The 27249-nt window shown below is 53.8% G+C and overlaps 1 protein-coding gene across 2 annotated transcripts in view; it reads right to left on the reverse strand.

Annotated features, from left to right (window-relative positions):
• Positions 1–224: 224 nt before the first annotated feature.
• The window catches only part of SIL1 (SIL1 nucleotide exchange factor), a 103564-nt gene continuing 76539 nt past the window's right edge, over positions 225–27249 (reverse strand). For both annotated transcript variants that reach the window (XM_086621488.1, XM_086621489.1), the window contains 3 exons: positions 4946–5042; positions 1795–1959; positions 225–675 (listed from right to left, as the gene is read on the reverse strand). In XM_086621488.1, the coding sequence (XP_086477614.1) occupies positions 325–675; positions 1795–1959; positions 4946–5042 (613 nt within the window). In that variant the 3' untranslated portion in view covers positions 225–324. The remainder of the gene's footprint in view (positions 676–1794; positions 1960–4945; positions 5043–27249) is intronic.

Consider the following 27249-nt stretch of genomic DNA (forward strand, 5'->3'; position numbering starts at 1 on the left):
CATATCATCCCCAGATGGACTGACACCACACACCCCTGTGGTTCCAGGACCACGGGTGGCAGGTGATGACCAATATCCCTCAAACCCCCTGCTTCCTTTCAAGGCATGTACCTCTGCTTTCCCAGCAGAACCTCATCCAATAAAACCCACTCCCCCCCATTCCTGTCCCCCTCCATGTGTCACTAACACAGCCATTGGCACGCACCCTGTGGTGGCATCTCCTTGAGCCCAGCACTTTATTCAAAAGTCCGTTTCCATGGGTACCATCAAAACCAACACCGTTGCCCTAAATTGTCTGGAATTGACCCAAATCTCCAGCTCTTGTCATCGTAACTCCTCAATGATAGAGTTCACAGAGCCCAGGAGTTCTCCGAAATAGCCATCCATGTCCCCTTCCCTCTGCTCCTCTGCCGCCAGCTCCTCGTACTCGCTGCGCAGGAGGCTGAGGGTGGTGCTGAGGGCCTGGTCCCCCCGGTAGCGCTCCTTGCAGAAGGCCATCAGCACACCGACCGTCTTGAGGACCTTCTCCCGCGTGTCGTGCTCTGGCATGGCCAGCAGATTGGAAACCACCACGCACCAGTCCTGCTCCACCACTGCTGGGACCAGCTTGACTTGCCGGTATTGCTGGATTTTCTCTTCCATTTGCTCTCCGTGCTGTGAGTCCTCAAGCAGCATCTGGGGGAACGTGGTAGAACATGGATTAGTATCGCTATTGGAGAGCAGCAGCTCGCAGGAGGTGACACATCATGGGATGTTAGGATGCACGTCCCATACCACCTGCCTTGGAAGGTGAGTCACAACAGAAAAACCAAGGTGAGCTTGGGTCCCGGTTCCCTGTTGCCCATCCCGGGACACTCAGTGACCAGGAGGGTCAGCATGACACAGCCCTCAAAGGGGACTCAGGGGGAAGGAAGTTCAGCAGAAGACCTCTAAAGTCTCTCCATCTGCAGCTTTGGGCTGCTGGACCGGCTCCTTCGGCACCCAACAAACATCAGCACTTGGCTTTGTGCTGCTCTACGGAAGAGATGGACACCGTGGTCTCCTGCAGCCATGGCCAGACCTTCCCCTCCCAGATGGCTCCAAGAAAACCCCAAATCCGGACCTTCTGCAGAGATTGTGCTGAGAGCACAAAGGTGCCCATGGGACCAGGACGGGAAATCTCCCACCATCACCTTTCAAGACACCTCTTGCCACCTGGGATTTGGGCTGAGAAGGAACGACGGTGGCAGGAAAAGCCGCTCCGAGCCCCGGCCTCCAGCACAGTGACTTCACTGCACCCCAAACCTGCCACCCCCCGCTGGGCCCAGCCCTGCTCCCCCCGGCACCACGGGCTCTCCCATCTCCTCCCCGAAGCAGCTGGGATCGGCATGCGGCATTCCCCGTCCGAAGGGCAGCAAAAAAATAAAATAAAAATCATTGTTTTAAACATAAACCCGCGAATCTGCCCGGCCTGTGGACCTCTGCAGCGCCTGAAACCCGCGGATCGCCGCGGGAATGATCCGCAGGGCAAATCGGCTGTTAACGGAGGGAAAGCGGATTGGATTTCCCTTCCCTGGAGTATGACAAACAGCCGAAACAAGGAGCGATGGACGGAGAGACGGGCTTTAGCTGGATGAGGTATCTGGAAGGAAGAACCACTCCATGGGCTCCAGCGAGGGGCTCTCCGACACGTGGACCAGCACCGAGGCTGGATCGGCCCCTCCTCACCCTCGTCCTCACCCGCTTCGGCTCAGCGAAGGGGTGAAGGTGGGGAGGGCCTGGCTGGGTCCTGTTCCCTCCATCCCGGCTCCTCACCTTCTCCACGATGAGGTCGTAGAGGAGCGTCACCACCCGGACATGGAGGGTCTCCATCCCCTTCTGCCTGAAGAGGCTCCGGAGGACCTGGAGGCCGCCCAGCTTGAGGAACTGCTGCTGGGCGTAGGGGAAGTGTCTCAGCATGGAGGAGAGTGCAAAGAGAGCCTGGTGGGGAGAGAGCTCCATCAGCACGGTGCCCGTGGCCACCATGTCTCTTCATGGCATCCCACAGGAACAAGAGAAATGCTCCAACCTGTTTGTGTGGAGCTCTCCACCATGTACATTCAAACATCTCCTTCTCTCCTGATCCCAACCCTCCCCGGCACTGCAAGGCTGCCCAAGCTTGAGTGACTTCCACCCAAACTCCAACCCAACTGTCACCGTGTCCACTACAACAATAACCCAGAGGGACCTGTGTCCAGCACCTGAACAGACCCAATGCCAGCGCTGCTCCTTGCATTTTGCCCCCACCGGCTATAGGCTAAGGACAGGGAGAAGCAGGGTCCAAGGATGGGGAGAAGTGGGGTCCAACAATGGGGAGAAGTGGGGTCCAAGGATGGGGAGAAACAAGGTCCAAGGACGGGAAGAAGCGGGGGTCTAAGGACGGGAAGAAGCAGGGTCCAAGAATGGGGAGACGTGGGGTCCAAGAACGGGGAGAAGTGGGGTCCAAGGACGGGGAGAAGCAGGGTCCAAGGACAGGGAGAAGCAGAGTCCAATGATGGGGTGAAGTGAGGTTCAAGGAGAAGCAGGGTCCAGCACTGCTCAGCAGAGCCCAATCCCCTCAAGATGATCTGGCCATCTGGGGAACACCCTCTCCCGTGCACCCACGTAGCCGGAGGACAAGACCACGCTGCTCCGCGCTTGCCTCCCGGGCCTCGAGCAGCACGGGGTTGACACCGAGGACACGATTAGGGTTCCGACTGCTGCATTTTCCACTTGTCTACTCCTGAGGACGGTGGGTTGCAGAGGAGACGGCCTGACGCCACCCCAGTGGAGACTGGGACGCTCGTCCAGGCACCCACCAGCGAGCCGAGCCGGCTCCTCCGCATGCCGGGGCGGCCCACGCGTCTCCTGCTCTCGGCCGACAAACGCGAGCCGACAGCTACGTCTTCCCCGGTCCCTTTTGTTTCTATTTTCCATCTTCTGAGTTGCCACCGGTGAATCGGGAGGATGTTTCCATCTCCTTTTTTTAACCACAGACCGAAGGACGGGGAAGGGAAGAAACGCACTTTTGGCTTCGCTGCCACGCGCCGCTGCGAGCGCCGGGGCGGAAAACCCACCCGAGCAGGAGTTGTGGGCTGCTGCCCCGTGCAGAAAGGGGCTGGGGCACCGGCCTATCCTCGGGATCCAGGCTGGGAGAGAGATGGGAGACCGTACGTGGCATGGGAACTGGGAATTAAAAGCCTCTGTCCTCCTGGAAAAGGGGGTTCAGCCCTGGGATGCTTGTAAGACCACGTGTAAATGCAGCCAACACTGAGCTCATCCCTCCCGCTCTTCTCCAGAGGCTGCCAGCGGGAAGCGTTCAGGCTTCTGGGAAAGAAGCATCCCTACCCACCACCCGGGGGTTCCTGCGATGTTGCTGAGGGCCTCTGCGTGCCCGGTCATAGAATCACAGAATGGTTTGGGTTGGAAGGGACCTCAAAGATCACCCAGTTCCAGCCCCCCTGCCATGGGCAGGGACACCTTCCACTACACCAGGTTGCTCAAAGCCCCATCCAACCTGGCCTTGAACACCTCCAGGGATGGGGCAGCCACAACTTCTCTGGGCAACCTGGTCCAGTACCTCACCACCCTCAATGTAAAGAGTTTCTTTCTTATATCTAACCTAAATCTCCCCTCTTTCAGTTTGAATCCATTGTCCCGTGTCCTGTCACTACACACCCTTGTAAAAAGCCCCTCTCCAGCTTTCCTGTAGGCCCCCTTTATGTACTGGAAGGCTGCTATAAGATCACCCTGGAGCCTTCTCTTCTCCAGGCTGAACAGCCCCAACTCTCTCAGCCTGTCTTTATAGCAGAGGTGCTCCAGCCCTCAGATCATCTTCGTGGCCTCCTCTGGACTCGTTCCAGTAGCTCCATGTCCTTCTTGTGTTGGGGACTCCAGAGCTGAACACAGTATTCCAGGTGGGGTCTCCTGAGAGCAGAGCAGAGGGGCAGAATCCCCTCCCTCGACCTGCTGCCCATACTCCTTTTGATACAGCCCAGGACACGGTTTGCTTTCTGGGCTGCCAGCGCACATTGCCGGCTCATGTTGAGCTTCCCACTCCAGAACAAGTGGTCCTCCCTTCCCACTCCAAAACAAGCTCCAGATCGAGCCATGGGTGCTCCTGGGAGGAACTGAGCACGGAGCGTCCTGCGGTGCACCTCTCCGGCCAGAACCTCCTCCCACCCATGGCCAAGAGCCAAGGGGCTCCCCAGCCCCTCCCGTGTCTTCCACCCGCTGGAGGCCTCTTACCATGGACTAGGGGGAAGGTGTTTGTGGGAGTTTGTTGGATCCCCGGCAGCGCGGCGCAGCAGGCGCCTTACTGGCAAACGAAGAGCCGGTGGTGCCCTCGCCCCACCAAAGCCCCTCTGGCAGGAGGGCACCGTGTTAAACGGCGGGGCCGGGTTTTCGGGAGCAGCCGGATAATTTCACGGCCCGTCAACAGAAGCGGCACCACGCGCTAAAGCGAGGGGAATGAGATCTCACGCTCCAGGGAGTACGGCGGGGCCGGAGGGAGGGAGGGAGGCGGCGCGGAAGCCCCCACCGCGACGGACAGTGCTGCACATTTGGCCGGGGGCTCTCGCCGCGGCTCGCCTCGCTCCGAAGCCACCGCCGAAGGCGGGACACGGGGCCAGTTCCGGCAATTAGACCCTTCCAAACGTCAGCTCCCGTGTTTGTTGGCCTCCGATCCTCCTGCCTGCCGCGGGGACCCTCGTCTTTCCTCCCGCGGGGCTGGCAGAGCTGCCGCACGTGTGCTGCCGGAGACGGGGGTGAGACTGGGGGGTCTGGCACCAGCCACCCAGGGCTCCTGTGGTGGTCCGGCCCCCCTGGGGAGTGAAGCCCACCCAGCGTGGGGAGCGCCACGCTCCATGTCAGTGACATCCCGAGAAGTGCTTATATCCAGTTCAGCACAAAAATGGCTTTACCCGGAGCCGCGGCCCTGCTCGCTCACCTTCTTCTTGACACCCAGGGGTTGTTCCGTAGCCAGGATAACCAGGAGCTTCTGCAGAGCACCCCCCTCGATGGCTTCTATCTGCACCTTGGGGTTGCTGCAGGGAAAAAAGCAAAAGGCAGGTCACCCACGGAGCGGGGCACGGCAGGGCTCTGGGTCTGGCTGGGGCAGCACTCCGCAGCGGGCACAAATGAGGGTCAATCCAGCCTGATCCTGGAGCAAACCCCCCCAGCTCCCACCATTTGTGGTTACGGAGAAGGTGCGAAGCCCTGAGGGCAACCTCAAACACGGCACGTGACTGATGCAACGTGGAACACCGGGCCATCCATGCCACCCCACCACGTGCCCACATCCTGGCCCTCTTCCCCAGGCCACCAGCCCTCCCCTGTGCCTCCCTGGCACCGATTAATCCCCTCGCTTCACATCCCATCTATTCCTTAACAGCCTTTTTTGTGCCGGTCCTTGTTTTCCCCGTCTCGTGGACGATTTGTTCAACGGCCCCTGCGCTGCAGCACCGCCCCTCCGGCTCACCCGCAGGAAGGTCCTGCTCGTCCCCGGCACCTCTGGATCACAAACCTCGCCCGGTCTCACCACCCACACACCTCTCGCATCGAGCGCTTTTCTCCAAGGGCTACAAACTCCTAAACCCGCCCTTCCGTTGGCAAGAACCGGGCTAAATTTCAGGTCTGGATGTGAAGGGCTGTCCCAGGTGGTGGCCAAGCCAAGCCGTGCCCCTGGGCACCGGCCACGCCGACGCTCTGCAAACCCCCGTCTGGAGCAGCTGGTGCCGAGCATCAGCCAAGAAGTAAGAGAGACAGAGGCAGATGGGGTCATAAAGAAAACAACAGAAGACAAAGGGACTTGGGCAGGGAGCAGCTCCCAGAAACACAACGAAACATGTAGCTCTGTCAACCACGGCACCGGGAGATCTCTCCAACCCTCCCTGCTCCAGCCAGGCTTTGCTTCTCACACCGTTAGGAGTCATAGAACCATCAAACAGTTTGGGTTGGAAGGGACCTTCAAGATCATCTAGGTCCAACCCCCCATGCCATGAGCAGGGACACCTTCCACTACACTAGGTTGCTCAAAGCTTCATCCAACCTGGCCTTGAACACTGCCAGGGATGGGGCAGCCACAACTTCTCTGGGCAACCTGGTCCAGTGCTTCACGCACGGCTCAGAGGCAGCAGATGTGGTGTGCAGGTTCCCAACTGCAATTACCAGGCTGACCTCACCTGCATCCATGGACCTGCGTGTGCCAGCACCACAGCAGCCCGGGGAGCAAACCAGCTTCTGGTAGTGGCAGGGTCCAGGTGGGACCCAAGGCACGTACCAAGCCGTGTTTATCCCCCATCCTCACCGTGTCAACAGGTGCAGCAGTCTCCTCCTGCAGCGACAGGATATTATTTTTCACCTCAACATGGTGGGAAACGACCCGCGTGGCCAACCCCTCCTCCTGTAGAGCAGTGATGGCACGTCGGAGGGCCTGGCCCGGGCTCGGATTTTGGAGTCAATATAGCAAATGGCCCTGCAGCACCACGGCTCCCTGTCCAGCCTCCACAACTTCTCCCAGGGCAAAGGTGGGAAGAGCAACACAACGGTGGGATGGAGGACAAAGAGCTCCCAGAGCACTCGGGGGTGGCTGATGACCCATCTAACACACCTCAGCAGGTGGGAAGGTGCTAAGTGTGACCCTCACCTCAAAAGAGCCAGACATACGGAACATCTGCCCTACAGCAGGGAATGAATCCTCCATCTCCTTTTGGTCCAGACGGATTTCTAAACCAGGCTTGTGACCAGTCTCCTTTGGGAGTCCAGAGACACGACACCCAGAAGGCAGCAAGAAAATGCCATGGCTCTGCTGCAAACCAGGCAGGAGAGGGGAAGAAGAGCTTTTTCCAGCTCTGTTTTTCCACCGATGACCGTTTTGGTCTCTGCCTTTGTCTGTGTACGGATGGGTTGTGCTTCCTTCTGCTCCGAGCTGTTCCAGGGGAAGGCACGGTGTGGAGCTTCGGCTCTGCCCGGTGTATCATTGCCCACGCTGGCAGCTACGTTTTCAACGCCAGGGCTCTGTGACCGGTGCACATAAGAGTTGAAGACACTCCAGCTGCAATTCCAGACCCCAAGGAGGAGGTGGAAACTCCGAAAACACAATTTATGACCTGAAAACTGAATGGAATTCTACACGCAAGTTACTCTGGGAAAGGGAGAGCAGAGTAAGTGCAGAAGAAACTCTCAGGCAGGTGTTTTTCAGAGTAAAACTGCACTGAAAGGAGAATCTCCTACGCTGGAGACCTCCTAGTGCCATCCAAGGGAAACGTGAAGCTTGGGGTATCCGAGTTCTTTGGTCACATCTCTCAAAAATAAATAATAAAAATTCCTCCAGCGAGAGACGCGATTGAAAAATGGGTCTGGCTTTTAAATGCTTGGTCAGTCACCTGGAGGATTAGATCTAATTAAAATCTCTGACCCACGGCATTTTTGCCAAGGAGCACTTCCAGAGGTCAGGAAGCCCTCCCAGCTGGTGGGCATGCTGCTCGCTTCACCGTCTTTCTGTCATTTAATGGCTCTACTGGCGATGGTCCGGGCTTCACGCTAACAAAAAAAAAAAGCTCGTTGGAGAGTTTGGAAAACTCCAGCACGGATCTGTACAAATTACACCGTCAAACCCAGGGAAAAGCAGCCTGAACAAAATAAATACAGTGAGACAGACTGCGGAGAGCTCGCACGGGCAATTCAAGCCACGCTCATCGGCTGCTGGGTAAGGGGATGGTGGCACCAGCAAGGAAATTCATAGAATCACAGAATGGTTTGGGTTGGAAGGGACCTCAAAGATCATCTAGTTCCAACCCCCCTGCCATGGGCAGGGACACCCTCCACTACATCAGGTTGCTCAAAGCCCCATCCAACCTGGCCTTGAACACTGCCAGGGATGGGGCAGCCACAGCTTCTCTGGGCAACCTGTGCCAGTGCCTCAGCACCATCACAGTGAAGAATTTCTTCCTTCTATCTAAAGTAAATCTCCCCTCTTTCAGTTTAAAGCCATTGCCCCGTGTCCTGTCACTATACGCCCTTGTCAAAAGCCCCTCTCCAGCTTTCTTGTAGCCCCTTTAGGTACTGGAAGGTCTGCCTGGAGCCTTCTCTTCTCCAGGCTGAACAGCCCCAACTCTCTCAGCCTGTCTCCATAGCAGAGGTGCTCCAGCCCTCGGATCATCTTGGTGGCCTCCTCTGGCCTGCTCCAACAGGTCCAAGATCCTGAACTTCTTGAGATACGGGTCATCCATCCCAGATTGTGAGATGAGCTCTGAACATGGGCCACCAGACCCTCATGATATGAATCCTGGAGACAACACCCTCTTTCCCAGGGTGCAGTCTACGCTCTATCCTCTGTGCTTTTAAATCCCAACCCAGACTGATCCTCCATCCAACTCAAGAAGTCCCTGCTGCCAGCAGACCTCCCTGCTTCTCCCCACCTCTCCCAGGGACCTCCGCAGACAGGCTCACCTAGCCGTGACAGAGCTGCCACCCACACCATCGCAAGCACGCTGCAGCACTGAAGACCCACCATTGTGACCACAAAACCCCCAAACGTTTATGTTTCCCATTGCTGCCTCCTCCTCCTGGAGCTGTGACTTTGCCGAGCGTGAATTTAACGTGCCGTCTCACCAGCCCACCACGTTTCCCTCTCGGTGGCTGGAGGTGGGTGACTGTGTCCTTCAGCACAGAGGGAAAAAACAAAAGCAGGGCAGGGAAAGCCAAGAGAAAACCTCCGTCTGAGCCCGCTGGCTGCAGCTCGCAACGGCGGGAGGACACGCTCCATTTTCCGCCAGTTTCTATTTCACCGCGTCGGAGTTACAACTCCCCACGAGGGGCCAGGAATTATTACAGTCGAGGCTTGTTTGCCAGAACTCCACAAACCTCAGCGGCGCCCGGAGAGCGCAGCAAAAGCAATGAAAGTGAGGGCTGACGCGCTGCCATCGGTGCTGTCGGAGTCAAACTGAAACGAAGCTGCCGCAGCCACGGGTGGCAGGTCCTGCCCTGGGGGGTGGTGAAGGCAGAGATGGGACCTGGCATCTTCCACAAGCAGCCGGGTCAGGATGTTTGTGCTCTTCTTCCTTTTTTCTTCCATTAAAGCTCCTTATGGAAGCAGCAAGACCTTAGGATGGGGATGACCAGCCAGAGGACCCACCAGCATGATGGAGACTTCTTGGAGGAAATATGGTCTCATGAGGGGTGGTGAAGGAAGAGATGGGAACCAGCATCTTCCACAAGCTGCTGGGTCAGCATGTTTGTGCTCTTCTTCCTTTTTCCTTCCATTAAAGCTCTTTGTGGAAGCAGCAAGACCTTAGGACAGGTATGATCAACCAGAGGACCCACCAGCACGATGGAGGCTTCCTGGAGGAGACATGGTCTCATGAGGAGTGGTGAAGGCAGAGACAGCACCCAGCATCTCCCACAAGCTGCCAGGTCAGGATGTTTGTGCCCTTCTTCCTTTTTTGTTCCATTAAAGATCTTCATGGAAGCAGCAAGACCTTAGGATGGGTATGATCGACTGGAGGACTCACCAGGGCAATGGAGGCTTCCTGGAGGAGATGTGGTCTCAGGAGCCAGGATCAGAGCCCTCCAAACAGCCTCCCCACGTGCTGCAGCTAGCAGTCCCCCCCACACTGCAGCTCCCCCGTACCTCGCCATGGGGCTGTTGCGAACCTGCTCATAGGACGGCTCCTGTTTCTCTCCGGCCATTGTTCTGGGCACTCTAAGGAGCGGCACTGGCACACAGGGGGACACAGTTGTTGCTCCTGAAAATCCAGCATGGGCTTCTCTGCCATTTTCACTGGCAAACTCCTCACATTGAAGAGCTCCCTGTCATGGTTTAACCCGGTCGGCAACTAGACACCAGGCAGCTGCTCGCCCACCCTCACCCACTGCTGGGTTACGGGGAAGAGAATTAAAGCGGAAAACGGAAGGAGACTTGTGGGTTGAGATAAGAACAATTTAGTACTACTAATATAAAATTTACAGTAATAATGATAAGTAATAATATATGAATATATATATTTGCTAATAGTATATACAAACAAGTGATGTATGGCGTAATTGCTCACCACCCGGTGACCAAGGCCTGTCCCATCCAGGAAAGCGATCCCAAAACAGGTAAGTCCTGACACCATAATCCTGGATGAGTGAGACGCTCGAAAAGAGAGCGAGAGAGAGACAAAACTCAGAGTTCGAGAAAAGATTGAGAGAGTCCTCCAAAAGAGAGAATTCCAACTTCCCGGTCAACCCTCATCTATACACTGGGAATGACGCTGCATGATATGGAATATTCCACTGGCCAATTTGGCCCTCAATCCTAAATTCAAATAATGAGTCAGGAGTTGTGGCCCCTTTGTCCCGGCCACGCTCCCCCCCAGCCTGTTGTGCTCCTGCACACCGGCAAAACACGGGAAGCTGAAAGGTCCTTGATGTCTCAGCACCAACTACAACCATCAGTGCGCTATCAACATTCCTCTCATGGCAAATCCCAGACTAAATCCAAAACACAGAGCTCTTCTAGCTGCTAAAAAGAAAAACTAACTCTGTCTCAGCCAAACCAGGACACTCCCGTTTTCCTGAAGAAGAGATTTCTAAAGAGCACCATCCGTTAAGAGATACCCTCACCCTGCTCCTCCTGGGATGACCCCAAGGACACACGCACAAATTTAGGAGAGACATTTCGAAGTGTTTCCAGCCCGCATGTGCAAGGGGTGTGGGACAACTGAAAAGCAACACCGCAGCCCTGAGGCGACAGCGGCTCTTGGGTGAGATGGGACCTGGCAATACGGCAGCAAAATTAGATTTAAATAAAAATAAAAAAAATAAAAAAAGGCAAGCCAAGCGGTGCGGAGGGACCTGGGGACTCAGGAACACCGAGCAGGCCAGGCAGGCGAACGCCTTCGTCGCTCCTGCTCAAGCAAGGACACACGCAGAATATTTATTTCTTGGTCTGTTTGCACAAACCGCACGAGAGCCTAGAAAAAAAAAGAACGGTCACCTCCTTACTCCGAGCATCCTGCTGAAGCCAAGGGGAGAAAGACCAAAAAGAGGAGTGAATGGAGGGGATGGTCCTGCTCGGCAGGAGCAGGGTGCTGAGCCCAGCACTTCCCCTGCCCTGGCTGGAGCGTGTCCTGCTGCGGCCACATACCCGCTCTCGTGGCCACCAGCCGCTGGGCTATGTCAGCATCTCCCAAGAGCACAGGGAGGTGAGCTGGGAGAACCTCGTGTTTGGTGAACGCCCGGTGTGACAATTAAAAAGGCACGAGAAGTTGTGGCTGCCCCATCCCTGGCAGCGTTCAAGGCCAGGTTGGATGAGGCTTTGAGCAACCTGGTGTAGTGGAAGGTGTCCCTGCCCATGGCAGGGGGGTTGGAACTGGATGATCTTTGAAGTCCCTTCCAACCCAAACCATTCTGTGATTCTATGATGATCACTGGACAGGACAGGACTTCATGGGTCTCTTCTCTTGTCGGAACCAGCGGCTTGCGATGCCACGTGGGAAATCAACAGCAGGGATCAAAGTCTGTAAGTCTCCGAAACGGTCTAAAAAATTTAGGAGAGTTTATTTAGCTTGTGCTAGAACCTGAGGATGAGAAAGAGGCAGCGAGGCAGCACGGCTTCCCTCGCCCTCCCCTGCCCGCCGTCCCCCCGCCCAGTTTTCACTCCAAAAAAATCTGTTAACGACGAAAACGAGAGCGCGCCGAGGCTCTGCTCGCAGGACAGCGCAGTGGCTCGGGCCCGGGACAACGCGCCTACGATGGCGTTACGGCTCCCAGCCTCGCCTGGTGCCTCTCAAAGCTTCACACCGGGGTAAGACTTTGAAAGGTGATGGAAAAAAGGTCGTTTTTGTGAGTTCTGGAGACCAAACACAACACAAGCCGGGCCAGAGGCGAAAAGGTCAAGGACTTTTTCAGAGGCATCTGTGTTTAGAGGGTTTCTGACAGCTCTCACGTTGAAATCACCCAGCAGATAAACAGATGGAGAGCTAAAACGGATCATTGCCATGTCAGCGTTAAAGGTTCGACTGGAATTCAGCAATCCCAGCCCCAACTATGGCTGGAAAACCCAAACTCCGAATGGAGGCTGCAACACGAGGCAGGGTGATCGCGGCTCGTTCGCACTCGGCTGGTTGAATTTTAGATTGCAGGTTTAAGGGAAAAATAAATTAAAAAAGCATTAAAATTGTCTAAGTGAGAAGTGACACGTGGGGAGAACACCCTTTCCCACCGCGTTCAACGCACTGGCAATGGCATCGGCTCTTCCCAGCGGGAAAGACTGCGGAGCAGCTGCCACCAGCCCCGCCGGCTCCAAAACCACCTCTTCCCAGGAACGCGCCGGTTCCTGCATCTCCTGCTGAACTCTGCTCTTAAGAGGAAGAGAACTGGGACAACTCAATGCCAACCATTCCGCAGCCTCCTCATCCTCTGAAACGACCGCCCTGGCTCTGCTGCGGGACGCTGGTGAACAACAAAAATACCAAAAAAAAAAATCTTACAAAAACATGTATTTAACACAGAGGCTTTCCGGTATGGCGCAGTCCCGAAAAGGACATTTGCACGCACGATATGAGATGTAAAGGGTATTAATGAAATAATCCCACGTCCAACCACGCTGCTTTGACTATTCCGAGTCAGAAGGAGGAGGGATGAAGCCCAGACCCCCCCAGAGCCCCCGCCAAGGTCCGCGGGCAGCAGAACTGGCCTAGAAAGCCTCTTCCCTGAGCATCAGCTCCAGCCCGCGTTTATCACAGACAAAGGCCTTCAGAGCTACGACTTCAGGATATTAAAACCCACCCAGAAAAACGGAGCCCTAAGTAGTTGTGCCGATCAAAACAGAGCAAAGAAGAAAGCGGGGGCGAGGGGGGAGAAAACCTGACAAAAGGAAAACTGGGTTTCAACAGGCAACACAATACGACAATTTCGTAGGGAAGATGTGAAGCATAAAAGAGACGTCAGATGTTCAAAAGGAGAGACCTTAAAAAATCCCAAAAAACCTCGAGAAGATGAAAATCCCCACTTCAATGCAACGCTGCCTTCTCACTTGCTGCCCAGCCAGGCGCTCGGCGCCGGGGAGCAGCGGCGTCCCTGCGAGAGCAGCGCCTCGCCACGTGACACAACGGCTCCCACGGACGCGGGCACGGCTTTTAACGAGCAATTAGGTTATTGAGCATTTGCTGCTGAGAAGAGAATGGAGCCGCAGAGAATAAGCCGGAGCTGAGTACGCGACTCTGTGATGTTGATGGGCTGATGTGATCCTTAAACCGAGGGAGCGTGAGTCACCCCAGAGGGACAGAAACAGCATGGAAAGCTGCCTGGGGAAAACTGGGAGAACCTTGGCTTGTTCTCAACCATATACCTGCGTCCCAGGCACCAGCAAGAGATAGTTGAGCTTCTTACAAGCTCTGCAACACCCTGCTGAAAGTGGGATGGCTATAACGTCCCGTTACGGACGAGCCCTGAGTTCCCTGGAGTCACAGTGACACCGGGACAAGCCCCTCTTTCGGATACGTGGCGTAACGGCATCACCTAACGTGATTCCCAGCCCTTCACGGTCACGATGATTTTGAGCTGGAAGCGTAGAGCGGTGTGGCCGGGGTCGAGAGCCCCGCGGGGAGGGGACGCGGTTCGCCGAAGCCCAGACAGGGCTCATGTTTTGGAAGAGGGAAAAAAAGCAATATCAGACGAGCTGCAGTGCCGTAACAGAGCGTAACAGATGGATAATCAGATTTATATGAAGAGCTGTAAAAGTAAGTAATTAAATAAAAACACAGAATAGCAAATGTGCCGCAGCAAGACGGCTCGCAGGGGTGCGAAAAGCCCCCGCAGCCACGACCCAGCGCCCCAGTGGCAGCAGAGTGGGGGCACTGGTTTGGGTTGACCGAAAGGAGCTGTCGCCCAAAGCGTGACAGCTCCGGAGAGGAGTGACGTGAACAGAGGGACCGAGTGACGGTGAAACGCCTCCTCTTCCTCACCTCTCCACGGAGCAGAGAGGAAGAGCCAATACCAGCTCCAGACAGTCACATCCCAGGTGCCGTAACAAAACCAGCCGCGCCAGGTTGTTCTGCCGAGCGCGCACAAACAGCGAACCGACAGGATGCGTTTATGTCTGTAGGAAGAAAGGTACCGTGAAACGGGGCTGGACATCACACACGGTAACAAAGCGAGCCCGGGCAGGGATCCCACCGTCCCAGTACGTGTGAGGCTCCCGAGGACACCCCCCTCACCCTTGGCTCCACCAGCTCTGAGCTTTATTTTGGTGCCAGCACATACCCCCCAGCTATGCGAACATCAGTGCTGACGGCCAGGCGACTCGCTGGTCTGCTTTGGAGGGGGTTCTGCCCCTAAAGCTCCCACCAGCACCAGGGCAAGTGGAGGGCTGCAGCTCTCGAGAGCCTCAGATACCAGCTCAGCTTCCACCAGTTTAATCAAAGACCCACAAAGCATTTTATGATTGAAAAGCAAAGGTTCTCGGGGCTATGGCTGTCACCTTGTCAGCACGGAGCTGGAGGAGCCTGCAGTGGAAAGGGTACGAAGCAGCTCTGTCATGGTTGGCCCATGTTCTCCTGACGGTGAAGGATGGGTCCGTGCCTTCCACTCCAAAGGGTCTGTCAACCCGCTGTGATTTAAGGGCCAGGCCGGGTGACTCATGGCCCATCTGCAACGACCAAGTGAATCGCATGAGCTCTCTTCCAGCACGTGCCGAACAACTGATCCTTCCAGGGAGGTACAAGCAAGTGCTCCACAGGGCACGGAGAAGGACATCACAGGAACTCCCCCAGCGCTCAATCACCCAAACTGATGCTTTGTTTTGAGGTATAAATCAACCGTAAGGCTATATGTGCCACGCTTACGAAACACTCCCCGTGCATTTCCGAAAGCCAGCGATTTTATCGTAGGTCAAATGCGTATCGGTGCCTAAGGATGGGTCTGCTTCATCAGAGCCTGCATTAATAAAAAGCAGGTGATCCTCCACGAGTGCAAGCAGAACTCATTTATTCCCATGTTGTTTTAGCCATAGCCCACAAAAATTGTGTTGCTTTCTTTTCAAAAAATCACAACGCAGCGAGGAACAAGAGCGGTATCGCAGGATTAATACCACGTCCTTGAGATCAGCCGGTGTTTTTCATCACAGAGACTTCAAAGCACCCTCTGATTTATAGACAGGGAAACCAAAGCGTTCCCAGCAGCATCAGCAGCTGCACCAAGGCACAAGCGTGAGCGCTGGGCCCCTGCCTCCCCGCTCCTCCTCTTCTTCACGCTCCTTTTCTCTGCAGGCCTCCAGCCCCCTGGCTCCAAAACTCAGCTGGCCTGAGATGATGGCAAACACAGGAGTGCCCACAGTCCCACCTGGCTCTTCGTTGCTGCTGCAGGACTCCTGAACAAGACAGTGACTCGCAGTGGGGCAGCTCTGCGAGATCTGCCACGTCGCACTGAGCATAACTCGAGTTACTCAAATATTCCAACAAAACCTGTCCGCGTGCCTTAGGTAACACAAAAACACTGCAAAAAAGCTGTCTGGAAGCACGGCAAGAAGAAAGCCTCAGTGCTAACCAGCAGGACCCTAACGCTCCATCAGCCACGAGTGCCTACATAACACCTATGTAACCCCCATATAACGCATCCCACTGGTAATCCCGAGGGACGTCAGAAGGTGACCTGAGGCCAAGACCCTCAGTTGTTAGTCGCTTTATTTGTTTCCTTGCTCATTTGAGCTGATTTTTCTTGAAGACAAGAGCTAATAACATGTCCTGGTTGCGGCTGAAACAGAGTTAATTTTCTTCTCGCCAGCGAGAATAGCGCTGTGGTTTGGATTTCGTATGGGATTGGGTACGAGAAGAACGTCGATAATACACTGACGTGTTCAGTCAGTGCTAAGGAATCAAGGACCTTCCAGCTTCCCGTGCTTTGGCGGCGTGCGGGAGCACAAGACGTTGGGAGAGGACACAGCTGGGACAGCTGACCCCAACTGACCCAAGGGATATTCCATACCACATGACGTCATCCTCAGTATATAATGCTGGGGAAGAAGGAGGAAGGAAGAGACGTGGGACGGCGTTTGTCTTCCCAAGTTGTTAGGCATGATGGAGCTCTGCTTTCCTGGGGATGGCGGAACATCTGCCCATGGGAAGGAGTGAAGGAATTCCTTGGTTTGCTTTGCTTGCGTGCGCGGCTTCTTCTCTCCCTATTAAACCGTCTTTATCTCAACCCACAAGTTTTCTCACTTTTACCCTTCCCAGTCTCTCCCCCATCCCACTGGAGGGCAGCGAGCGGCTGGGAAGGGCTGAGCTGCCGGCTGGGATCAAACCATGAAATAATATTAAAAAAAAAAAAAAAAGGAAAAAAGCAAGCCTTTGCCTGGCACGGCCCCGCTGGGAACGCCAGCGGAGCGCAGGCACTCTCCAGCTCTTCCACGAGACACAAAGCGAAGTGTGAGAACAGGCACTTCGCTCCTCTCGCTTCCCGCAGCCCCTCCGCGACGCTCCCTCCTATTTCCACTCTGCCATCTGCTTCGCAGCGCTCGGCGTTCCTCCCGGAGCGGCGGAAGGCAGCACGTTACATCCCCCAAATCCTTCTATCGTCTCCCACCCGTTTTGCTTACGGATGTGCCCCGGAGCACCCCCGGGCACCACGGCGGAAGGTTATTGCTCTTAAACCACTGCTCATCGCTGACGAGCCTCATCCCACCCCACCCCGCAGGTGTGGGAGACGCTGGATCACAGGGACAATCACACCCACTGCAATGTCATGGCTCAAACTCCGGCTGTTCCGCGTCCCACCGGGCTTTTACAGCGCTATTAGAATCATTTTAGACTCACAAAGTACATTTGTTTCACTGAGTCATGATTCAAAAAAAAAAAAAAAAAAAAAAATAGACTTTGCTCCGTGTACAAAAGCAAATCACCATCTCGCAAATGCCAAGCGCAGATTTCGGCTCCGACAGCGAAGCCTGGGGAACGCTTCCAGCCGGAGAGAGAATGGAAAAGCTGCATCTGCAAAAGCTGGGAAACCTTTTTTATTCTATTATTTATCTGCTTTTCATAAAGAGAAAGCATGACCTGTGCAACACCAGCTCCTGGAGAGATCTACCAAACTCATTCTGCATCAAGCGACTTAATCCCATGTTCATAGTGGGGGGAGCGACGGCGGGAATGCCGCCACGGATCAGGGATCGCGACGTTGCGACGCAACCCAGGGATGATTGAAATCAGTTCCCAGGTGGGAAACTCTCAAGGAAAACTTGGGAGCCACAGAAAGCACCAGCAATTCTTCCTGCTTTCTGATTCATCCCTCCTCAAAATGCCCACGTGCCACGGCAGAGGAGGCTGGAACTGCTCCATTTAGGATGACATTTACAAAAATCAAGGTTCTGCTGCTGCTGGTCATTAAAAATCCAACAGCATTTTTCAGAAACAAGTGGGCACTCGCCTCGGTGGCCCTGGCAAATTGCAGCACGGCAGTAATTTCTCCAGCAGCTTCAGTTAAAAGATAAGGGAAAATTGCACCCACCTCTAATTACTGTTATTACTGCCGTTGGTTTTTAAACATTCGCTATACACCTTTATATTTGCTAAACACAAAATAAGATGGAAACATTTCCCCAAGCCGCTCTAAGCGTCAGATTCATCTCACCTAACATTAGAGACCTAAAATGGAGACATTTCAGCTCAGACGAGCTGCCTGGGCTCCCGCAGTAACATGTTCCAACCTGTGGCCTGCACATCCCTGGAGATCCCACCGCTGTTCCTGTGTTTCCATGGGACTTGCCTGGGCTAGTCCAGAAAGGCAAATCTACGGCCCAAAGCTTTAGATCCGCTCTAACAGGGGCTGCATCTACTCTGAAAAGTGTCTGAGGAATTCATGGTCATCAGCAGCAAGCAGAAATGATGCTTTGCCCCATGGGAGATGGGGTTTTCTTTGGCTCTTGTCTTACGATGGGACGATTTGCCTTTTGGAGGCATCTCTCTCCTGGGTTGGAGATGGAGCCTGGATAGTTAGCTAAGGTGGACACAGGTGAAGGAAGACTGAAGCTACGTGATGTGGGTCCCATCTTCAGAGAGAGGGTGAAGGAAACACCTACAAATGCCTGAATCAAACTGTCAAGGAGTTAAAATCACAGAATGATTTGGGTTGGAGGGGACCTCAAAGATCATCTAGTTCCAACCCCCCTGCCATGGGCAGAGACACCCTCCACTACACCAGGTTGCTCAAAGCCCCATCCAGCCTGGCCTTGAACACTGTCAGGGATGGGGCAGCCACAGCTTCTCTGGGCAACCTGGTCCAGTGTTTCTCCACCCTCAGCACAAAAAATTTCTTCCTTCTATCTAACGGAAATCTCCCCTCTTTCAGTTTAAAGCCATTGCCCCGTGTCCTGTCACTACACACCCTTGTCAAAATCCCCTCTCCAGCTTTCCTGTAGCCCCTTTAGGTACTGGAAGGCTGCTGGAAGGTCTCCCCAGAGCCTTCTCTTCTCCAGGCCAAACAGCCCCAACTCCCTCAGCCTGTGTTCAGAGCAGAGGTGAATGACCAAGCTAGCTCATAAGAATTGTTACTAATGCAAACAATTAATGGGCACACCTAAGAAACGAAGCCATGCCAAGTACCACAGCTAAGCTGGATGCTCAGAAAGGGCTGGAGCAAGGGAGAGGAAGCACGTTCAGAAGGGAACGTTTTGCACAAAAGATGCAATGGAGTAAGATAATTATGCAAGGAGATGGGAATTTCAGCTGCGTGTCCTACATCAGTGATGGATGGAGAGAGCAGGTACCTCAACACAGAAAGCTGACACACTAATTAAGTTTTAATGACCCTAAAAGCAAAGAGAAGAACCCCTCATCTGCTACAATGGAGGAGGGAGCCAACAGACAGACTTAGCCTGGCAATGAAATGATCAGGAAAAGCCTGAAAGATCTTGAGATGAACACTGTGATGAAGAGTAGTGATACGGGCAGCAGAGGTAGGTTCTGCAAGGCAGGAGATAAGGGCTTAGTCACCAGGGCAGAAGAAAGCTCTGAGAGCTGAGAGTGGCTGCAGAAAATGAGATGCCTGGATTGAGAAACAGCTTGAGTGGGAAGGGTGCAGGAGGAAGCGGGGTTCGATTTATTCAACGCTCTGGAGCTGCGGAAAGACACACGCTACGCAAGTGTTAGCTGTGATGATCGCTTCCCACTGCTAGACTGCGCGAGGAGCGGACGGGAAGGTGACACAACCAGGAGTTCACACATGTGCTGCGAAGGCGCAGGACGAGAGCAGACGTGCCAGTAATTGCCGGGATGTAAAACCCCGGTCGCTCGCAGCCTAGTAAATAAATCTGGGTCTGCGTTCCATCCGCCTGGTACGGAGCAGAGAGGGAAGCCACTGCCCCACGGGTCTGCTGAGGGCACGCTGCACGCTGCCGGGTGGTCTGCCCGCCCTGGGGTGACGGGGTGCTGCATCTGCCCTCGGAAGCTGTAGATGCTTAAGGAAATCGATTCAGAAACCGATGGTCCTAAACTGATGCTTCCTGCCCAGACGGACATTCCTGAAGGCACGTGGGAGCACCCTGCGCTGAGCTGGTGTAGAGCATCTCCTTGCCAACATCCATCAGCTCAGGACGCAGCAGTCAGAATGATTTCGGGCTGTTTACACAACGGAGGTTGCCACGGCCTCCAGCTGAGCACACAAACCCCACGAGATGTGAAGCCGCCCGCACCGCGCTAATGACTAACGACACGAGTGCTTCACCCTCCCCTGGCCATCCCCTGTGGTGTGGAACTCTGGCCTCCTTCCCAACCGGAGCTGCTATTACCTCCCGCCGACAGTATCCGCCACTGATTTGTGACGATGAGATCAGCGTCCACAAACGTCCTGCCCTCTTCTGTCCTTACTCACATCCTTCCTTTTCTGCTCCTCCCAGAAGCAAGGACACCAGCTCGCCACCAGTCCAAGGAAGATCAGCATAGCTCCTCATCCTCCCGCACTGGACGGGCTGGCTCTTCGCCTTACCCCACAGCTGACGGTATCGAGCGGTTCCAGCACAGCAAGGTGCGAGACATCCCCCAAGCTGGGCAACACAGAGTCCAGGTCAACAGGTATCGTGGTTGACGTGACCCAACCGACCAGCTGTCTGGAAACCATCACCCCATGGAGAATCAGTCAATGCACTGACCTACCTCCTTCCCACTCTTCTTCTGCCTTTCGTGCAAAAGCAAGAAAAAATTCTCAGTTTGATTTCAGTTGATCAATTTAAAACTCAGCCATGGATGTCATCTCTCCTTCTGCCCCGGGAGGGCTCACTGGACAGTAAGAGTTGGAGACAAATCGATTATCGCATTGGGAAATAGGACTTGGACAGGTTTGTTGAAGTCCATCTTGCAGAACCATTGTGTTTAGTACAAATTCTCCCTCTTTTGTGTGGGTTCTCTGTAAATTCCCCAAATGCAGCACCAGTCTTCCAGCATGCTTGCCACGGGATAAATCTGGGCAAGTTCCTGATCCTCAAACACTCAAACTGAAAGAGGGGAGATTTCCATTAGATCTAAGGAAGAAATTTTTCACTCTGAGGGTGGAGAAGCACTGGACCAACTTGCCCAGAGAAGCTGTGGCTGACCCATCCCTGGAAGTGTTCAAGGCCAGGTTGGATGAGGCTTTGAGCAACCTGGTGTAGTGGAGGGTGTCCCTGCCCATGGCAGGGGGGTTGGAACTGGATGATCTTTGAGGTTCCTTCCAACACAAACCGTTCCGTGATTCTACGATCCATGTTTACGTCCTTCACACTGCGCTGTGACAGCACGTGTCACGTAACGCCTCGGACAATCCGGGCCCACGTATTTACAGCAATGGACCTTCGTGTTTCACGGCACAAACGCGGGGACCTGCAGCTGGCTGCGGACACGTGACTCGCTCTTGCAATGTAGGCCACGAAACCACTTCAGCTCTGCTTTTGCTTGTAAATCCAGAGCTTACACGTGTAATTGGCCCAACCCGCAGGAGCAAACAACAGCAGTGGTAACGCGGTGCCAGCAATTATTCATGCCTGTAATCAACGCCTGCCAACCCAAAGCCAGCCTTTGGAAACCTGGCTCCTAGCTGCACATACGAAAAAAAACCTAAAACTCATTGGCAGGGCTTGGCCAGTGGAGGTTTTTTTATTTTGGGGGAGAAGTTGAGGGAGGTAAGGATCTTTTTTTTTACTTTTTTCATTCTATAAAAACACTACTCATGCCTATGTTCAGGTCACGGATTATCTTGGCTACGTTTCAGAGTTTTGGAATAAACCCAGTGACAGGCATGGAGGACAAATCTGCATATTAACAGAGCAGGTCCCTGGGAACAAGCACGGCTGATCCCCCATCCCTCGGCACGCGGGAAACAGAGTAAATCATTTACAGGGAGCCCTTGTTCCCTGCCCCGGTGCTGAGCCAGCAGCGAGCCTGCAGAGGAGATGTCATCCCTGGAGATGACATACAACCACTGGCCATACCACTTCCAGGCGAACAAGAGCCGAGACGCTGACCCGGTGTCTTGGACAGGTCGTACCCGGTAAGGACAGCATCCTCTCCGGTGAATCACTCCTTTGGGCTAAGCCATAAACAACACGCTGCCTCTCTTTGCCCTCTACAACCAACTGCAGCTACGTCTCGCTGCAACAGCCGCTCTAGGACTTGCAGGATGAAAGGTACCACCAGATCATTCTTTTTGCTACGTGCATTTCTCACCCACTACACCAGAGCTACCCCAAGAAAACTCTTCCATGGTCTTCCTTGATGGCAAAGACCCCTTGATGGCAGCAGAAGTCCACCCACACTGGGTGGTCCTCCCAAGCCCAACAGACAACACCCTGCTGAGATACTATCAACTTTAGTCATTGAATCACGTCAACAATTAGCAAAGCTGAAAGGCGTTAACACAGCAAAGGGAGTGAGGATGGAGTGACTACCAGGGAACAGACCTGCAGTCTGACATGCTGGAAGGCACCACGCAGGTGTTGGTAACTACTAGCACCCCTTCACACAGCACATTGGCATGTCACCCATCCCAGTGCCCTGAAAGGCAATGCATCAAGTCTTCTTGGTCCCTGCTGAGTGAAACACATGCTCACATATCACAAGATCCTACAGATGCCCTTCCCCATACATCTCACGCACCCATCAAAGAGCTTCAGGGTTCGTGGTCCAGCACCTTTGCCGGTCTCACGTTCCTCTGGCATCACATCAGCTCTTTGCTCCTCAACGTTCGCCAAGCAGCAGCAGATTTCACCCATTCCAGCAGCAACTTGGAGCACAACACCTCTGTAGCCGGGACCTTCAACATGCTCGGGACCTCCAAGGCTAGGAGGTCTGAGGTACCGACAGGCTTCCTTAACCATGAATTACCCATTTTATATTTTCTGGTTGGTTTTCTGCTGCTTTAAGCAGAGGCTGAGCATGAATGGGAAGAGCTCTGTAAGGACTGCTCTCCCCCTCTTTGCTATGTAGAGCTTCCCTCTTCAGCAATTTCCTGTAACTACCAAGTTTTAGCATCTTCTGAAGGAAACCACACTCATCACAGCTCAGAAGGGACCTTTGGGCCTAATCCCCCCTAGAAAAAACACCAGTCTGATCCTCCCATCTCACAATGAAGAGTGACAGACTTCGCCGTGCGGGGCAATGCGGTGCTGCTATGACAACAGGAACAGGAGACTCGTTACGGGTCTCATCGAGAGGGATAACGAGCAATCACAGCTCACCGAGAAGGCAGAAATCAATAAGAGCTGTTGATATCGCAACGCTTTGCCGGATCGGGCCGGGTAGCGGGTAAGCTTTGAACGGTTGACTCGCATTGTTACGGCACCGTCGCTGCGAGTACAACTTCTGAGGACAAGCGGATTCCTGGGGAGTAGAGATGAATATTCATGAAGGAACTCAGTTTGGGAGAGGAAATGAATCAAGTGTGACAAATGCCGCCTATTAGGAAAAGAGGGTGGCGTCTATTTTTAGTGGAGTTAAGCAAACATTAAAGCTCACTCTCTAAGAACTCCAAATAATACCACTCGCTGGCTCTGCCTCTCCACCGCCAGATAAGAATTCAGCAGCACGTTGCCACCAGCCAAAACCCGCTCGCCTGAACAGAACTTCTCCGATTTAGCCCCTGCTTATAAAAATAAAAGTTTTCATCTCTAATCTGCATAGGGAGAGGTGATGGTTTCCACCAGGATTTTCCCCGCCCCCCCCCCCTCCAGAATCATAAGGCTTGAAGGAACCTTTTTAAGACGGAAGAAAACGCTGCATTCAAATCTAGAAGAGCACTCACGCGGAGCTGTAATCACTTCAGATGCACAGAATTATCGGGAGGAGAAAAATTCATCTCACTTAGAATCAAGACCCAATTTGAAGCAGAAAGGAAGAGGCTTGGTTTGCCGCCGTGCCAAGCACTCAGACTTTTCGCTGAAGTCAAAGAAGCTACAGCTGCTCCGAGCCATTGAAAATCATGCCCAGAATCTCTAGTGAAACTTGTTTGCAGAGATGGCAGCAGGCTGATAAGGATGTCGACTCTTCCAAACAGGCCCACGTTATTTTATATTTTTAGAGATACTTAGCCTGCCTATTATTATTATTAAGCAGAGGTGGAGTATTTACTGCCTCCTTCTCGGAAATCTGTAAAAATGCTGCCTTTCAGCAGGCTCCTCTTTCCTTCTGGTGAACGTGAGAGTTTCCTTCTTTTACTTTTCAGGCTTATAAAATGTCCAACTAAATAAGAGAACAGAGAAAGAATATTGCCTAATAAAAATAACACAATCCCCACAAAGCTATTGGAGAGGCCTTGATCCCATAACCTAAAGTGCTTCCAAGCCAAGATTAAGACCAGAGCATTTGGAGAGGTCCTTCCAGGGTTGCCTTAACAGTGAGCACCCAGAATACCCCTGGGCAAGGAGAGAGGATGAGTCAGGTGAAGGACCCTCGCAGCAGACTCTTTCCAGATGCCGCTGGCTCAGCTGGTTCCTGCACTTGCCCCATTTTGGGCCAACTCTTCAAGTCAAATGCCTCATTTCTTACCAACTCTCCCACTTGCACCACCATGTGGCTTCTGGCACCTCTCCTGTAGAGCTTCAAACATGGTCTTAAAGATGGTTTCCAAAGAAGCAGCTCTGAAATCAGACACGTCAAGTATTTCTTATTGATACCTGTCTCCAGCATCAATCAGGCTGGGGGAAGATCAACAGCAGAAAGATGTGGTCTTTCCCAGAGCAGCCAAACCCTGGGAAACCACCTGTGACTTTGGGATCACAGGTGGTATCTCCTCCTGAAGTTCCCTCCCTGGCCTTTCCCTCCTGATGGAGTGTCCCCATGACTGCCCCTCAGCTTTGAGGTTACAAGCTCCCCTTTCATCTCCCTAGATGAAAAAGATGAGAAGACACCCACCATTAACAAAGCGTGACTCGTTACTGGGTACACGGGGGCAACCTGCAGCAACGGAGCTCACCGTACATCACCCCCCTGGTCCTTCACAGTGTCATTTGTCAGTAAAGTTGGGCCCGTTGTCCTTTAGAGAGAACATCTCCATCCCTCGTTGCGCCGGCCCTCAGCAACTGTTGCCATGGTTATTACATTTGAGTGCTTTTCATGGAGAAGACGCTGCAACTGCTGAATTGTCTCTTGCCAGAGTTATTTAGGAATAACTAGTTACTAAGTAGGAACAACAGGTTCAGCTTGCCTGCAGAAGCCAGCCATCCCAATTATTTTTGCTTTGATCCTGCCTTCTTTCTGGTCTCTACCGGGTTCAGGTTTAAAGTGGGGGTTAGACAGAAGCAGAGGAGAAGGATCGCTTCCTGAAGGGAAGCGCACTCAGCTCTGCCAGGAGATTAAAGGTCTCTTCTTCCTACAAAGTCTCTGCTTTTCAATCAATCCTAAGTAGGCTGTAACGAGGCACAGTAATCAACTGGGAAACATAGACCCTCACCTGTTGGGTTCGGAGGGAGAAGAGGTGTATCTTCCAGTTCCATCTCGTTAATTGCTAACTGAGATCCTATGGGCACAGCCCAAAAAGCCGGTCATCGGTCAAGGGGAGGAAGCGATGCCCCGGCGCTGTCCTCCTGCCAGGCGCAGGCTGCACCGGCCCCGGCAGCGAGAGCGGCAGTCCCGGCAGGCACCAGCCCACGGCTCTGCCGGAGGTGCCGGCGGCTCACGTCGAGAGGCGGCCGCGTTTCAGACCCGCTTTCGGCAGCACGAAGGGAAGGAATAAAACCTGCTCCGCAAAGCCAAGGCCGTTTTGTTTAGCTCTCATTTAAAGCTCTGCAGAGTGACTGGGTAATGATGGAGCTGGGTTCCCCCTGCAGATGGGGTCCCACCGCGCCGTCCGTTAGGCTTTTAACGACATAAATGGCTTTTTCTGCTCTCTGTTATCCCTGGCACAGGGTTTGGGAAGGGAGGCGCGTGCCGCAAGACCTAAAGAACAGCACAGCTAAAGGAGAAGCACGTGGAGCCTGCTGCAGCCTCTGCATCCACTGGCACCAGCACTCCCCACATCCCAGCCCATTACAGCCAAGGGGGCTGCCCACGGCACCGGGACCCTCCTCACAGAGGGATCCAAAAGAGAAGGAAAACCTCAGCTTCATTCATAGAACCATAGAATCACAGAACAGTTTGGGTTGGAAGGGACCTCAAAGATCATCCAGTTCCAACTCCCTGCCATGGGCAGGGACACCCTCCACTACACCAGGTTGCTCAAAACCTCATCTAACTTGGCCTGGAACACTTCCAGGGATGGGGCAGCCACAACTTCTCTGGGCAACCTGGTCCAGTGCCTCACCATTCTCAGTGTAAAAACTTTTCCTTAGATCCAATCTAAATCTCCTCTCTTTCAGTTTAAAGCCATTGTCCCGTGTCCTGTCACTACACACCCTTGTCAAAATCCCCTCTCCAGCTTTCCTGTAGCCCCTTTAGGTACTGGAAGGCTGCTAGAAGGTGTCCCCGGAGCCTTCTCTTCTCCAGGCTGAACAACCCCAACTCTCTCAGCCTGTCATCACAGGAGAGGTGCTCCAGCCCTTGGATCATCTTCGTGGCCTCCTCTGTACTCACTCCAGCAGCATTCACAGGAACGAGCCCAAAGGTAAGGAAAACATATTAGATGTAAGCACCGAGCACATCCCACGCCTGGAGCCGAGCGCCCGCATCCATGCCGTGCCATGGAGACACTCAGCAGAGCCCAGCGCCGGGTTTTAAAAGGGTGTCTGCCCAGGAGCAACTGGTAGGGACACTTGAACCCTATGAGGAGACTCAGGCACTGAAACTGGAGCCACTAGCCTGGTGCAAGGTTTGGTCCCCCAGGCTTGTGTTCACCTTCTTGTACTGTCAAGGCAACACGGGGCCAGTGGAGAGCTATTTCCTCCATAGCGCCCAGACCAGCACATCACCGCTGTACTCGGCGACAACCCACCAGTGATGAGCTCCTTCTTGCCAACAGACTGTCCTGTCATAACAGCTGCTGTGACTCCCAGGAGATCGCAGTTCACCCTTTCCCGAGTCACCAAAAGAGACCAAAGACAACTTCACTTACTCTAGCTAAAGTAGCCGGATTTAAAGAAATTAAATTTGTCAGTTCATTAGTGTGTAACGTAAGAATGAAAAATGCATTTCTAATTCCTGATCCACTAATCCACAATCTGCTGATCTCCAATCCCCAGAGTCCCCAGGGAAAGAAAAGAAAATCCACAGCAGCCTTACAGCATTTCGCTACGATTCCCTGGCCAGGTCCCGCAGAAAGAGCCCACACTCCACAGCCTTCGCCCCTTTACAAAACACACCTCGGCAAACGTGCTGCCGTGCTAGGAGGTATTGGGTAATAAAAATCAACTTGCACCAGTCCGATGGGCTGCCCCATCCCTGGAAGATGTGACCCAGGAGATGTGTCCCCCTATACCTTCTCACCAAGCCGATGTGCACCCATGGATGCTGCTCCTCATCCATGTGCCCCAGGATGATGGGTTCAACGTATCCCTGCTCATGGGGTACGGCAAGGGTGCAGGGAGCACAGACCTGCCCAGCACACTCACAGTCATGGGCCCCTTGGCCCTCGTGCATGCCTTAAATCATGATCTCCATAGGCAACATCAACTTTCTACACCAAATCCTTCTTCAAATTATTTAGATGCCTCTGTCTCATTCAGCTAGCCAAGGCGGAGGCATCCACAGTCCTCTCTTTGGCAAGTGTGCCCCACGTTAGCACAATCCCACGCACAGAGGGAAGCTCAGCTGTGAGCACTGAGCCATGGGGTGGGAAATTGGGCCATCTCCTGGGGCTGCCACCACTGCACTTAAC

This window comes from Tauraco erythrolophus, chromosome 16 (genome assembly GCF_009769465.1).
Source record: "Tauraco erythrolophus isolate bTauEry1 chromosome 16, bTauEry1.pri, whole genome shotgun sequence".
Lineage (NCBI taxonomy): Eukaryota > Metazoa > Chordata > Aves > Musophagiformes > Musophagidae > Tauraco > Tauraco erythrolophus.